The sequence below is a fragment of the Geotrypetes seraphini genome, chromosome 10 (genome assembly GCF_902459505.1).
Source record: "Geotrypetes seraphini chromosome 10, aGeoSer1.1, whole genome shotgun sequence".
In the NCBI taxonomy this organism is placed as follows: domain Eukaryota; kingdom Metazoa; phylum Chordata; class Amphibia; order Gymnophiona; family Dermophiidae; genus Geotrypetes; species Geotrypetes seraphini.
Genome location: NC_047093.1, coordinates 104,679,492 through 104,691,495, shown reverse-complemented (window position 1 = coordinate 104,691,495; position 12,004 = coordinate 104,679,492). Strand labels below are relative to the sequence as shown.

At 42.7% G+C, this 12,004-nt stretch overlaps 1 protein-coding gene across 1 annotated transcript in view; it reads right to left on the bottom strand.

The window, feature by feature from the left end:
- Nucleotides 1-12,004, bottom strand: part of PNPLA7 (patatin like phospholipase domain containing 7) — an 864,087-nt gene that overhangs the window by 355,850 nt on the left and 496,233 nt on the right. Inside the window, exon 19 of the mRNA XM_033959965.1 lies at nucleotides 4,839-4,962. Coding sequence (XP_033815856.1) covers nucleotides 4,839-4,962 — 124 coding nt within the window. The remainder of the gene's footprint in view (nucleotides 1-4,838; nucleotides 4,963-12,004) is intronic.

The following is a 12,004-nucleotide window of genomic DNA, read 5'->3' as shown; positions in this document are numbered from 1 at the left end:
AAGTCTTTCGTGTGGAACTTTGTCGAACGCTTTCTGGAAGTCCAAGTATATTATGTCCACCGGCTTCCCACTATCAATTTGCTCGTTCACGGTCTCAAAAAATTGGAGTAAATTCGTCAAACATGATTTCCCTTTCCTGAATCCGTGTTGACTGGGTTTCATCAAGTCGTGTGCGTCCAAGTGCCGGACCATGCTATCCTTGATCAGTGCTTCAACCATCTTGCCGGGGACAGACGTAAGACTCACAGGTCTATAGTTGCCCGGTTCCCCTCTCGATCCTTTTTTGAAAATTGGGGTGACGTTCGCTATCCTCCAGTCGTCCGGTATCTGTCCAGTTCTGATTGTCAGGTTTGCAAGTTTTTGCAATAACTCTCCGATTTCAACCTTCAATTCCTTTAAGACTCTCGGGTGAATTCCATCCGGTCCAGGGGATTTGTCACTTTTAAGTTTGTCGATCTGATAGTATATCTGGTCTAAGTCCACTTCAACTGTGGTGAGGCTGTCTTCTATTTCTCCTGCAAACACTTTCTCCGCTTCAGGTATTGTTGAGGTGTCCTCCTTCGTAAAGACGGACGCAAAGAAGGAATTTAGTTTGTCTGCGATTTGTTTATCTTCCTTGATGTACCCTTTTCTTCCCTGGTCGTCCAAGGGTCCGACTGCCTCTTTTGCAGGTTTTTTCCCTTTCACATATCTAAAGAAGGGCTTGAAGTTTTTGGCCTCCTGGGCTATTTTTTCCTCATATTCCTGTTTTGCATCCCTCACCGCCTTGTGACATTTCTTCTGATCATCTTTATGTTTGTTCCAGGTTTCGGTTGTCTTTATGTATTTCCATTTTTTGAAAGAGTCCTTCTTTTCTTTTATGGCTTCCTTCACCTGTTTGGTAAGCCATGCCGGTTCTCTTTTGCTCTTTGATCTCCGATCTTTGGAAATCCTCGGAATGTAGAGATCTTGTGCTTCTGTGATAGTATTTTTCAGTAGGGACCATGCCTGATCTACCGTTTCAAGTTTGTCCACCTTCTTTTCGAGTCGTTTTTCTACCATGGCTCTCATGCTATCGTATTTACCCTTTTTAAAGTTCAATGTGGTGGTTAAGGTTTTGGCATGTTTCCCTTTCCCGATGTCAAGTTTAAAGTTAATTACATTGTGATCACTCGTTCCCAGTGGAACCATGACTTCCACTACTGTTATCGGTCCCGTGAGACCATTTAGGACCAAGTCCAAGGTGGCGTTGCCTCTTGTCGGCTCTTTTACCATTTGTTCCAGGAAGCAATCCCCTAGCACCTCCAGGAACTTGGCCTCCTTGCCGCAGTTGGAGGTTGCTAGTTTCCAGTCTATCCCTGGGAAATTGAAGTCTCCCAATATAATTACATTGCCTGTCTTGCATTCTTGTTTGATTTCCTCCATCATTTCTGAGTCAGTTTCCTCCGCCTGTCCTGGGGGACGATAGTAAAGGCCAATTTTCGTATCTGCTCCAAATTGACCAGGAATCTTGATCCAGAGTGACTCAAGCTTCTCTTTCATTTCTGTTGTAACCATTTCAACAGAATCTATTCCCTCTTTAATATATAGAGCAATACCTCCACCTTTCTGCCCTACTCGATCTCTTCTATACAGCTTGTATCCCTGTAGTACTGTGTCCCATTTGTTTTCTTCATTCCACCATGTTTCTGTTATGCCAATGATATCCAATATGTCATGTCTTGCTATTGTCTCTAGTTCCCCCATTTTGTTACCTAGACTTCTAGCATTCGTATACATACATCTAAGTTCCCTACGTGTTACCTTTTTGGACCTTCTACTCTTGGCCGTCCCTGTAGTTTCAATTACGATATCCTTAACTGCTCCTGTGTTATCACCCTTGTTTGCTGTGTGGTCGTCCCCTTCTGTGTCTGATTTGTCCCTTCCTGCTTTTTCTCCCTTATTTGCCGTGAGGTCGTCTTCTCTTGTGTAGGAGTAGTTTTCCTTGGCTTCTTCGTCGGGGCATCCTGCTATCCGTGCCATCGACCGGTGGTCGACTGTCGGCTTTCCCCTATCTTTCAGTTTAAAGCCTTCTCGATTGCCTTCTTCATGTTGCCTGCCAAAACTCTTGCTCCTTCTTTGTTGAGGTGTAGTCCGTCCCTTCTGTAGTACTTGCTATTTCCCCAGAACGCCGTCCAGTTGCGCACGAAGTCGAAGCCTTCTTCTTCGCACCATCGTCTCATCCAGGCGTTGATTACTTGCAATTCCCCTTGTCTCTTTCCATCCGCTCTTGGTACTGGGAGGATCTCAGAGAAGGCCACCTTCACCTCCCTGATCTTCAGTTTTCTTCCAAGTGAGCGGAGCTGGCCCTTCAGCTCTTCCCTGTCATACTTCCGCCCGCTCACATCATTTGTTCCCACGTGGATAAGCACAGCGGTGTCCTCTCCCCGTGCGCCATCTATGATCCTGGAGATCCTGTTGGTCACATCCTTCACTCTTGCTCCAGGCAGACAGGTGACGACTCTGTCCTCTCTTCCTCCTGCGGTGTGGCTGTCCACATGTCGTATAATGGAGTCGCCTACGATGATCCCCATCTTCTTTATTCGGGGATTCCTTGGGGGGCGTAGGTCCACGTCCTTGGAGTAGGGCCAGTCTTCTTCCTCCAATGATACTCTTGAACTTGTTTCCTGTTCTTTGGGTGGGGCGATGTCTTCCTGTGCTCTCACTATTCCTCCTGATGTTTCAACTTCCTTTCAACTTCCTGTTTCCGAACAGGCGAGACTCAGAGAGGGAAGGCCCCGACTTTGGCAGCCTATCTTGATCGCCTGAGGCTGGGAGGAACATTAATCAGCAGGAACCGCAGTCGGCAGGAAATTTAACTGCCGACTTGATCTCGCCGGCCCTGCGCGGACCGGCAGAAATTTTCTGCGGACTGACACCGGTCCGCGGACCGGCGGTTGAAGAACTGTGTATTAGATCATACTTAGGATTCAAGCCCCTGACTTTTAGACAATGAAAGCAGTGCTTTATACCACTGAACTAGAGCTGCTTTCTTTCAGGTGCCTCTGATATCATACCTAAGGAGATGATACCTTAGCAGATCCCTAAGGTATCATATCACAAGTCATCTGACAGGAAGCTGCTGTGGCTGAATGGGTAAAAGCCCTATTCCCATCTTCCAAAGGTCATAGGGTTTTTTTGTTTTTTAATTAGAAATTTTTCATTGAATGTAATACACAAAGGTCATAGGTTTGAATCCCAACCAGCTCCCCCAGCACATGTTCCTATTTTAATTGTCACTAGAACTATGGCACTAGTTTCAGTAGTCCTTATTCCAGTATAAGTCCAGAACTATTATAAAAAGTGTATACTGGATAAGAATCTTAACCTTGCAGACTCATGAGTGGATAAATGAAAAATCTTCAGCCCCGCCACTCCACCGCTGTAATATCTTGTTACTGCGGGAAGAAATTACGTGGTGCAATCATCACTGGCTATTTCATTCATTTATAAGTGCTTTTTGTTTAAATAGTATGTTTAAATAAATAATTTATTAGGTATGTGAGCTGACATAGGCAACCCGGTAAGGCACTTGGATTTTAAAGTTGGGTAGTAATTATTTATAAAACTTAGCGGGTGGGGTGATGTTATAGAATTAGCACCAATGTCACCTTCCTGTTACTATTTTAGGGGGACCCTTGAAACAGCACAGACGGTGCGAAACATGTCGGGTCATGTTCCCAGGGTTTAGCTGGCATAAGAGAAGTACACTGAACCTCAGTATTTCTTACTATTACCTAATAAATTATTTATTTAAACATACTATTTAAACAAAAAGCACTTATAAATGAATGAAATAGCCAGTGATGATTGCATCACGTAATTTCTTCCCGCAATAACAAGATATTACAGCGGTGGAGTGGTGGGGCTGAGGCTTTTTCATTTTTCCACTCATGAGTCTTCAAGGTTAAGATTCTTATCCAGTATACACTTTTTATAATACCTATTTTAATTGTGGCATTCTACCTTCTAGGTGCACCTTGATGATCTCACAACGAGGTCACCATTGTGTAGCTGCACACCTCCATTTGCAATGAACTAGAAGGTCTGTATCGATTGTATATTTCTGTCATGTGCTTTGTATGCTGAATGCATCTCTTTGAAGAATAAATTAATTGGAGCACTCTTTAGTGAGAAAAAATGGGTAGCTTTTTAGCAAGAAACGTAAAGCTGTGTTTTTCATGTGCTATAATTAGCAAATTACATTGCTGTTTGGCCAGAAAACTAATAAGTTTTGCATGCAATGTTTTTGTATTGATTGTACCCTTTTTATGCGTTATGTTATAAATGTATTTTGAGCTTAATAAAGCAAAAATAAAAACCCAGAAACCTATTTAGCAGATCGCATTGGAAACGTCCACAGAACTCATCTATCTGAAGTCCAAATTATGCTGAAAAGTAGACCTCCTTATAATGCCTATAAGCCTAGTTTTACAATTGCTATGCAGCTTGTTAGCTCATTCTGTAGCACACTGGTTAAACCTACAGCCTTCTACACTAATGTTTCTAGTTTGAATCCAACTCACTATCTATGATAGAAGAGAAATAAATGAAAACATTAAACAGATTAAAAATAAATGGTATGGTGCCAACATTTTACAATTATAATAAAAAATAGCATAAATTTGCCATTCTAATAATGTCATTATTATAACATTAAGGACATTGGTTGGATGTCTAACTCCCACCTAAAAAACTGATTCTGTAAAGGATGTCTAACGAGGATGTCCAAACTTCGCACAACTTTAGGCGCACTTTGCAGAATCAATCAATCAACACTGAGGTAGGAACAGGAAATAAAAGATAATAAACTTGCTTACCACACCAATAAGATCTCCTCGGCCATACTCCCCAATCAATTGCTTTTTGCCATCATCCAATATAATGACGGCGCGAAGACGACCATTCAACACGATGTAGGTGCAATCTGACTTATCACCTTGCCTGGAGAATTTACAGGACAGGAATTAGTGAGTCTGTTGCACTCTAAAACTGAAACCAAAAGCCTATCTCTGTTACCAAAACACAAGTTATACAGCATGCCCCCTCTGTAAAAAAAAAAAAAAGTATGAATACCTCAGAGGATGAGGTTATTAGTCGAGCAACTCTTCTGGTGACATTCGTTTTCCATCAGGATAAGGAGGCCCTCCTAAGACTATTTTTAAGACTCAGAGAAGTGACCTTCTTAGGAAGTAAGATTTCCATGTTTCCAGATGTCTCAAACACAACTTAGACTAGGAGAAGGAGGTTCCTTGAATTAAAGCAATATGTGATTTCACTTGGAGCAAAGTTTCAACTTAGATATCCCTGTAAATGTATGATCCTTTTGGATCAGAATTCCTATGTATTTTTTGAACCCTCCCAGTTGCAATTTTTTCTTGAAGGGAAGGGGATACCAATGCATAGTGCTTCGGTGTGAGGCAATCCTAATTGACTCCAAGTAGAAAGGTCCATTAATAATTTGAGGAAGTATCGCTACAAGTGTGGTTTTCATTTCATTTTATTTTATTGTTATAATTCTCTCTAAGATGTGAATTGTCTCCCTCTCATATGTGGGCTATTAGAAGAGTTTTGAGCTAATATTAATTATTTAGAGGGGCATAATCAAAAGGGACATCTAAGTCCGTTGACGTCCATTTCGCAAGTCGTCTAAAGTCAAAAAGTGCCTAAGTGACATTTTCGAAAGAGACGTCCAATTTCTTCTGACTTTCGAAAATCGACCAAATTATACGTCCTGCAGATCTGATCTAAAACGTCTATCTTTATTGTCCATTTTCGTACAAATGTCCGTCCAAGTCAAAAACGTCTAAAACAAGCCCTGTTGGACGTGGGAGGGGTCTGCAAAGTGATTGACAGAACACCCAGACAGGGCACCTAAATAGTGGGGTACCTTACAGGGCACTGCTATGAACTTCACAAACAGAGTGCCATGGCTTCTCCTCACTACAGCTCCCTTATATGTCACGGTGAGCCCCCCAAACCACCTTCAGAATCCCCTAGACCCACTTATCTACCACCCCTATAGCCCTTATGGATGCAGGAGCCACTTATATGCTAGTACAAAAGGGTTTGGGGGTGTATAGCGGAGTGCACATGTTTCAGTAACAATGCAGTGATTACAGGGGCTTATGGGCATGGGTCCATCTCTCTATGGGTCCCAAACCCACCCCCAAGATGACTTAAGCTGCCTCTGGGCTGGACGACTAGGCTTTCCTATGCTAGGCTGCCAGGTGATGATGGTCTGGAGGCTGAAATTTCAAGTTATGATTAAAATTTTTATTGGGGGTGGGTGTTAGTGATCACTGGGCTGGTGTGTGGGGGTTTGTGTGTTTTCAGTGATTATCTGGTGAGTTTAGGTGGGTTTTAGTGACTTAGACCATGTTTTAGATGGTGTAAGTCAAAACGTCCAACTTTCCTCTAGGCTCTGTTGTTTAACTTTTGGTTATACATGCTGTACGACTAAGTCTAAGCCGGTCCACGTCCCGCCCAACTCCTGCCCTCGACAAGCCTCCCGAAACACCCCGTTTAGCTTTGGACGTTGAGCGGCTCTATGAAGGCCTAAGTCGTTTAGAAATACGTCTAAAACCCGGTTTGATTATCGGCACTTGGACGTTTTAGAGAAATGTTCATCCAAGTGCCGATTTAGGCCGGTTTTTGGACGTTTTTCTCTTTTGATTATGAGCCCCTTAGGGTCTAAGGGCCTCCATTTGTTTTCCTTTGTATAATTAGATGGCTAAACTATTTTTCTATTACATAATGTTTTATCTATGTATATAAAATTATTTTTAAAAAATGTATGAATTACTTATGTTGCTAAAACTCATTCACTATCAGACTGCAAATGCTGAAGTGGTATAACAAGTTCTAATAAAACATAACCATAAAACATAAGAATTTTTCTAGTGAATGCAAGAACATAGAAGACCATCAAGATGACTCAATGCTACCACAGTCTATGGTCCAATTAAAATTACTCTGATATGCACAGCTAGTTTGTATGTGTGTCCAGCTCTGTACTAAAGTTCTGCTTTTGGGGGACAATGTATCCAAATGGGTTAGTCTTGTGCATACTACAGTATGACAGTACACTGAGTATGATCTCTCTCTCTCTCAAATTTACTACTAACACTTCAACCAATACACAGGCATTTTCCCTGTTGTCTCTGTTATAGCATAATACAGTCTACACTCAGTCTGCAACCTATTTTACCATTTTCTAGTCACTACTTTCTGTATTAAGATCAGATTAAGACATATGAGGCATAGGCACATGCTTAGGACACCCAGTTTTGAAGATGACCATAAACTGGAATTCTTCCTGCTACAAACCTTTGACCAGGAGGGTATCTCTACCTCTGGTCTTCAGCACATTGATGCCATAATCTTAAATCTAGCCCCAATACTATCCCTCTCTTTTATATATGGATTATTACTTTTCTTTTAAAAGCAAATGAGAACCATGGGGCACTCAAAAAGAACAATATTCAAAATAGTCTTTTTATAAACTTCTGTATGAGGGTGGTTTGAATAGTTTTGGTGTTTTAAAAAAAATGCAAGTTAAACAACGTAGTCCCTATTGAGGGCTATACACTTATGGGGAAATTCTATAACCAGCGCCTAAATTTAGGCGTCGGTAGGCACCCTGCCAATGCCTAAGTAATTGAAAAATGCAGACAGAAATGGCAGGTTTGAAGCACCTACCAACTCCTAAATAAAAGAAGGCTAAAATGGCCACTGGAATCATAGCTAGGTAACTCCTTTAGGCCATAGAACATCAAAGTAGGCATGGCCAGTGCCTGAAGCAGTGTTAGGCAGGCTAGAGTGGCCATTCAGCCATGAATCACTGAAATGTAAGCCTGGAAAACCCTGGCCTACATTTCAGCTGCTTATCTTTGCCGCTAGACCACAGCAGCTGATTGTGGCAGGGAAATTCCCCTGCTCCCCCATTAGCTGAGCGGCAGGGACTCCCCAAAGCCGCGATTCTGTAACAGGCACCTAAGTCAGATTGCCTGTCAATCATTATAGGGTGCCGGTTACAGAATCACGGCTTTGGGGAGTCCCTGCCACTCAGCTGATGGGAGAGGGGGGAATTCCCCTGCAGTGATCAGCTGAGCAGCCATGGCAGGATACCCCCGAACTCCACTGCAAGTCAGCTGGCAGGAGAGACTCCCACTCCCTCCTGCCATCACCCCCTGCAACATCCCCAGCAGAAGGGATGCCCACTCCTTGCTGGAACCCCGAAGCCCCCCAAATGTCTGCGGCAGGAGGTATACCCAAATCCTCCTGCTGCAATGGTGAACCCTACCGACACAGTCCAAGGCAGGAAGGATGCCCACTCTCCTGCCGCTAGCCTCATCATGCCCCGAACCCCACCAAATACTCCCCAACTCCACCTCGACACTCACTGACTCTACCCCTGACACTCCAACATCAAGCGGACACTCTCTGACTCCACCTCAACACCCACAAGATCGTTCTGGCATTCCCTGACTCCCCAACATCCCCCCTGAAATTCCCTGACTCCACCCTGCCATCCCCAAAATCTCCTGACATTCCCCAATACCCCATCATCCTGACATTCCCTGACTCCACTGACATCCCCAAGACATTCCTTGAATCCACCCCAACAACCCTTAGGGGTGTCGGGGAGTTGTTGGGGTGGAGTCAGGGAATGTCTGGGGGATCTTGGGTGTGTCAGAGTAGAGTCGGGGAGTGAAATGTAGGCCAGGGTTTTCCAGGCCTATATTTCAACTACCTATCTTGACTGAATAGGCGTGATTCTGTAACCGGTGCCCTCAAATGATTGACAGGCGATCGGCAGCCACTTATAAGGCAGCCAGCAATTTGGACATCAGTTACAGAATCCAGCCCTTAGGGGCTCATTCTACAAATGGTGTCCCAATTGTAGGCAGCGGTAAACGTTCTACTATCATCTCACCAGCCAATTGGAATGCACATTTTTAAAAAAATCTATATGGCAAAGGACGTCTACAATATAGACAGTGTGATTCACGCCTATTGAGTCATCTAGGCATGCCTTCCGACACCTAAGGCTGGTGTGAGTGTGGTTGCTACTGGATGCTTTAGGTGTCCATGAGCATCTCTACTCTCCAATGTTTTACCCAACCTTTAAAATATCCAGCATTCCCCTCTGTAGAATTACAAATTGTTAAACATACTCTCAAATATTTCAAATGTAACAAAATGTGGCCTCAGGTACAGCTCCTCCATCCTTAGTAGTGTTCAATATCGGTGGGAATACCGGTATTTTCATTCCTCATTGGCTCACATTCTTTTTTTGCATTTATTTAAGTAAACTTTTTTTTAAACTTTTAAACTTTTTTTATCCACCGTGCTCTTTTTCGAAGTTTCCTTGAGATTATTCTATTTAAAAGTGTTCAAATAAGTTATATACTTAGCTTATCATGCTACTGGGTTACATGATCCGACATGTTTCTCAACAATTTACTTTATCAAGGATCCCCCAGAGCCTTGAGTAAGATGGTGGACACAATGGCTATGGGGGATCCTTGATAAAGCAAATTGTTGTGAAACATGTCGGATCATGTAACCCAATAGCATGATAAGCTAAGTATATAACTTATTTGAACACTTTTAAATGGAATAATCTCAAGGAAACTTCGAAAAAGAGCACGGTGGATAAAAAAAGTACGGGGAAGGGGTGGAGGTGGGGGTGGGGGTGTCGTGGGGTCGGCCTGGGGGGTTGCGGGTTGGCAAGGGGGCCGATCGGGGGTTCTGGGGGGGGGAGGTCATTGGGGAGAGGGGGGTTGTATTGTAGTGGGGGGTAGGGGATCGCCGGGGCCAGGAGGGCTTGGACTCCTTCCTGGCCCAATCCACTCGGGGGGGGTCTCTGGGGCCAGGAGGGCTTGGGCTCCCTTCTGGCCCAATCCAGTTGGGGGGGGGTCGCCAGGGCCAGGATAGCTTGGGCTCTCTCCTGGCCCATTCGTGTTGGAGGGGGGGGTCGCCGGGGCTAGGAGGGCTTGGGCTCCCTCCTGGCCTGCTCGTATTCGGCGGAGGTGGGGGGCACAGTTGCCGGGGCAAGAGGGCTTGAGCTCCCTCTTAACCCGATGTCATCGGGGGGGGGTCGTGGTTCGACGGGGCAAGAGGGCTTGGGCTCCCTCTTGCCCTGATGTTGTCAGGGTGGGGTTTGCAGTCCGACAGGACAGGAGGGCTTGGGCATTCTTCTGCCTGGATCGTTGTGGGGGGGTTTTCTGTAACCGGTGTTGTTTTTGACAGACACCAGTTACAGATTCCAGCTTTTAGGCAAAGGACTGGCTCTTCCTTCGCCTAAAAGCCCTTGTGTTGGACGTTTGGGGCTTAGGCGTTTTTTTGGTTCATTATGGGCAAAAAGTGTAGACATCGTGGGGGTGTACTTGTAGACGTAGTGGTGATCTGGCCGTTTAGTAGAGGCAGGCCATAATCAAAACAAGGATGTTTGTTTTGGTTATGGACACTTTCCCTGCTTCTGCTTTGAACTTTTAAGGACTTAGGCCAAAAGGGAACTTAGACGGTTTTTTTGATTATGCCCTTGGGTTTTTCCTGGGTTGAATTTCAGTTTAAATGTAGACGTCCAATTTTCTACTTGCGTATGAATAAATGCAATTTGATTCATCACTTCTGATGTGAATGCAGTTAAAGGGACAAGTATGGTTATGTCATCTGCGTAAATATAAAATTTTACTTGTAAGCTATATAGTAAATAACCCAATGATGCTAGGTAAACATTAAATAGAGTTGGAGAGAGTGGTGAACCCTGAGGGACACCAAAAGAATTTACCCACTTGGTGGAATATTTTCCAGCACTAACTACCTGGTATGACCTATTTTTCAGGAAGCCTTGGAACCAGTTCCATACCCTTCCTGAGATTCCAATTGAATCCAAGCATGTTAATAATATTTCATGATCTACCAAGTCAAAAACGCTGCTCAAGTCCAATTGTAGAATTAGTGCACTAGATCCCGATTTGAATAAACTATGAATGTGATCTATCAGTGAAGCTAGTACCGTTTCTGTGCTATATCCAAAACAGAACCCAGTTTGAAAGCTTTGAAGGATTTCAAATTTATCTAAATAATCCATTAATTGAGCAATCAACTTAGAAAATAGTGGAATAGAAGCTACCAGTCTAAAATTGGAAGTATTGATAATGGGTTCTTTCTGGTCCTTTATGATAGGAGTAATCAAAATCTGGCCAATTTACCTTGGATAGGATCCTGCTTCTAGTAGGGATGCAATCCCCTGGAAAAGTTTAGATTTTAATGTAAGAGAGACATTTCTCATTAGATTTGAAAGGCAATCATCAAATTGGCAATTTGATTTGATATATTTGGTAAATAATTTACTAAAAATTGACCAACCTGGAAGATTAAATTAGTTCCAGGACATATCAGTCATGATTTCATCACATAGTTGAATTGTTGGAAATTCAGAGTTTACATTCAAAGAAAAGTTTAATTGCGTTCTCAAATTGTTAATTTTAGTTTTAAAATACGGAGCAAAAGCTTCTGATGAAGGCAAGTTCTCTGACATGGGTCTAGTTTTAGATTCAAGATTTAAAAGATTGTTAACCAATTTAAATAGTTTTTACTGTTTATGTTTGATTTACCAACTTTTTGAGCATAGTCATTAATCAGGTTTTTATAGTTTTTTATTTCTAACCTCCAAATAGTCTTATCATCTAAGCTACCTGATTTTCTCCAGATTTTTTCTCACTTTTCTTTTTAATTCTAAAAGTTCATCATAAACCATATGTTTGAAGATCTTATTCTTTTAGTATAGGTTTTTTGAGGTGCTATTCTATCTAATATTAATTGTCGAAGATCATTACATTCAGTTAAAAAATTCATATCCAAATCAGAGTTTATCATTAGATCATAATGGGTCCTTTTTTATGAATTTTTAGATTTCGCTCTTGGTGAATTTTATTGCCATTTGATTTCTAAATTACAAATATAGTGGTCCCAC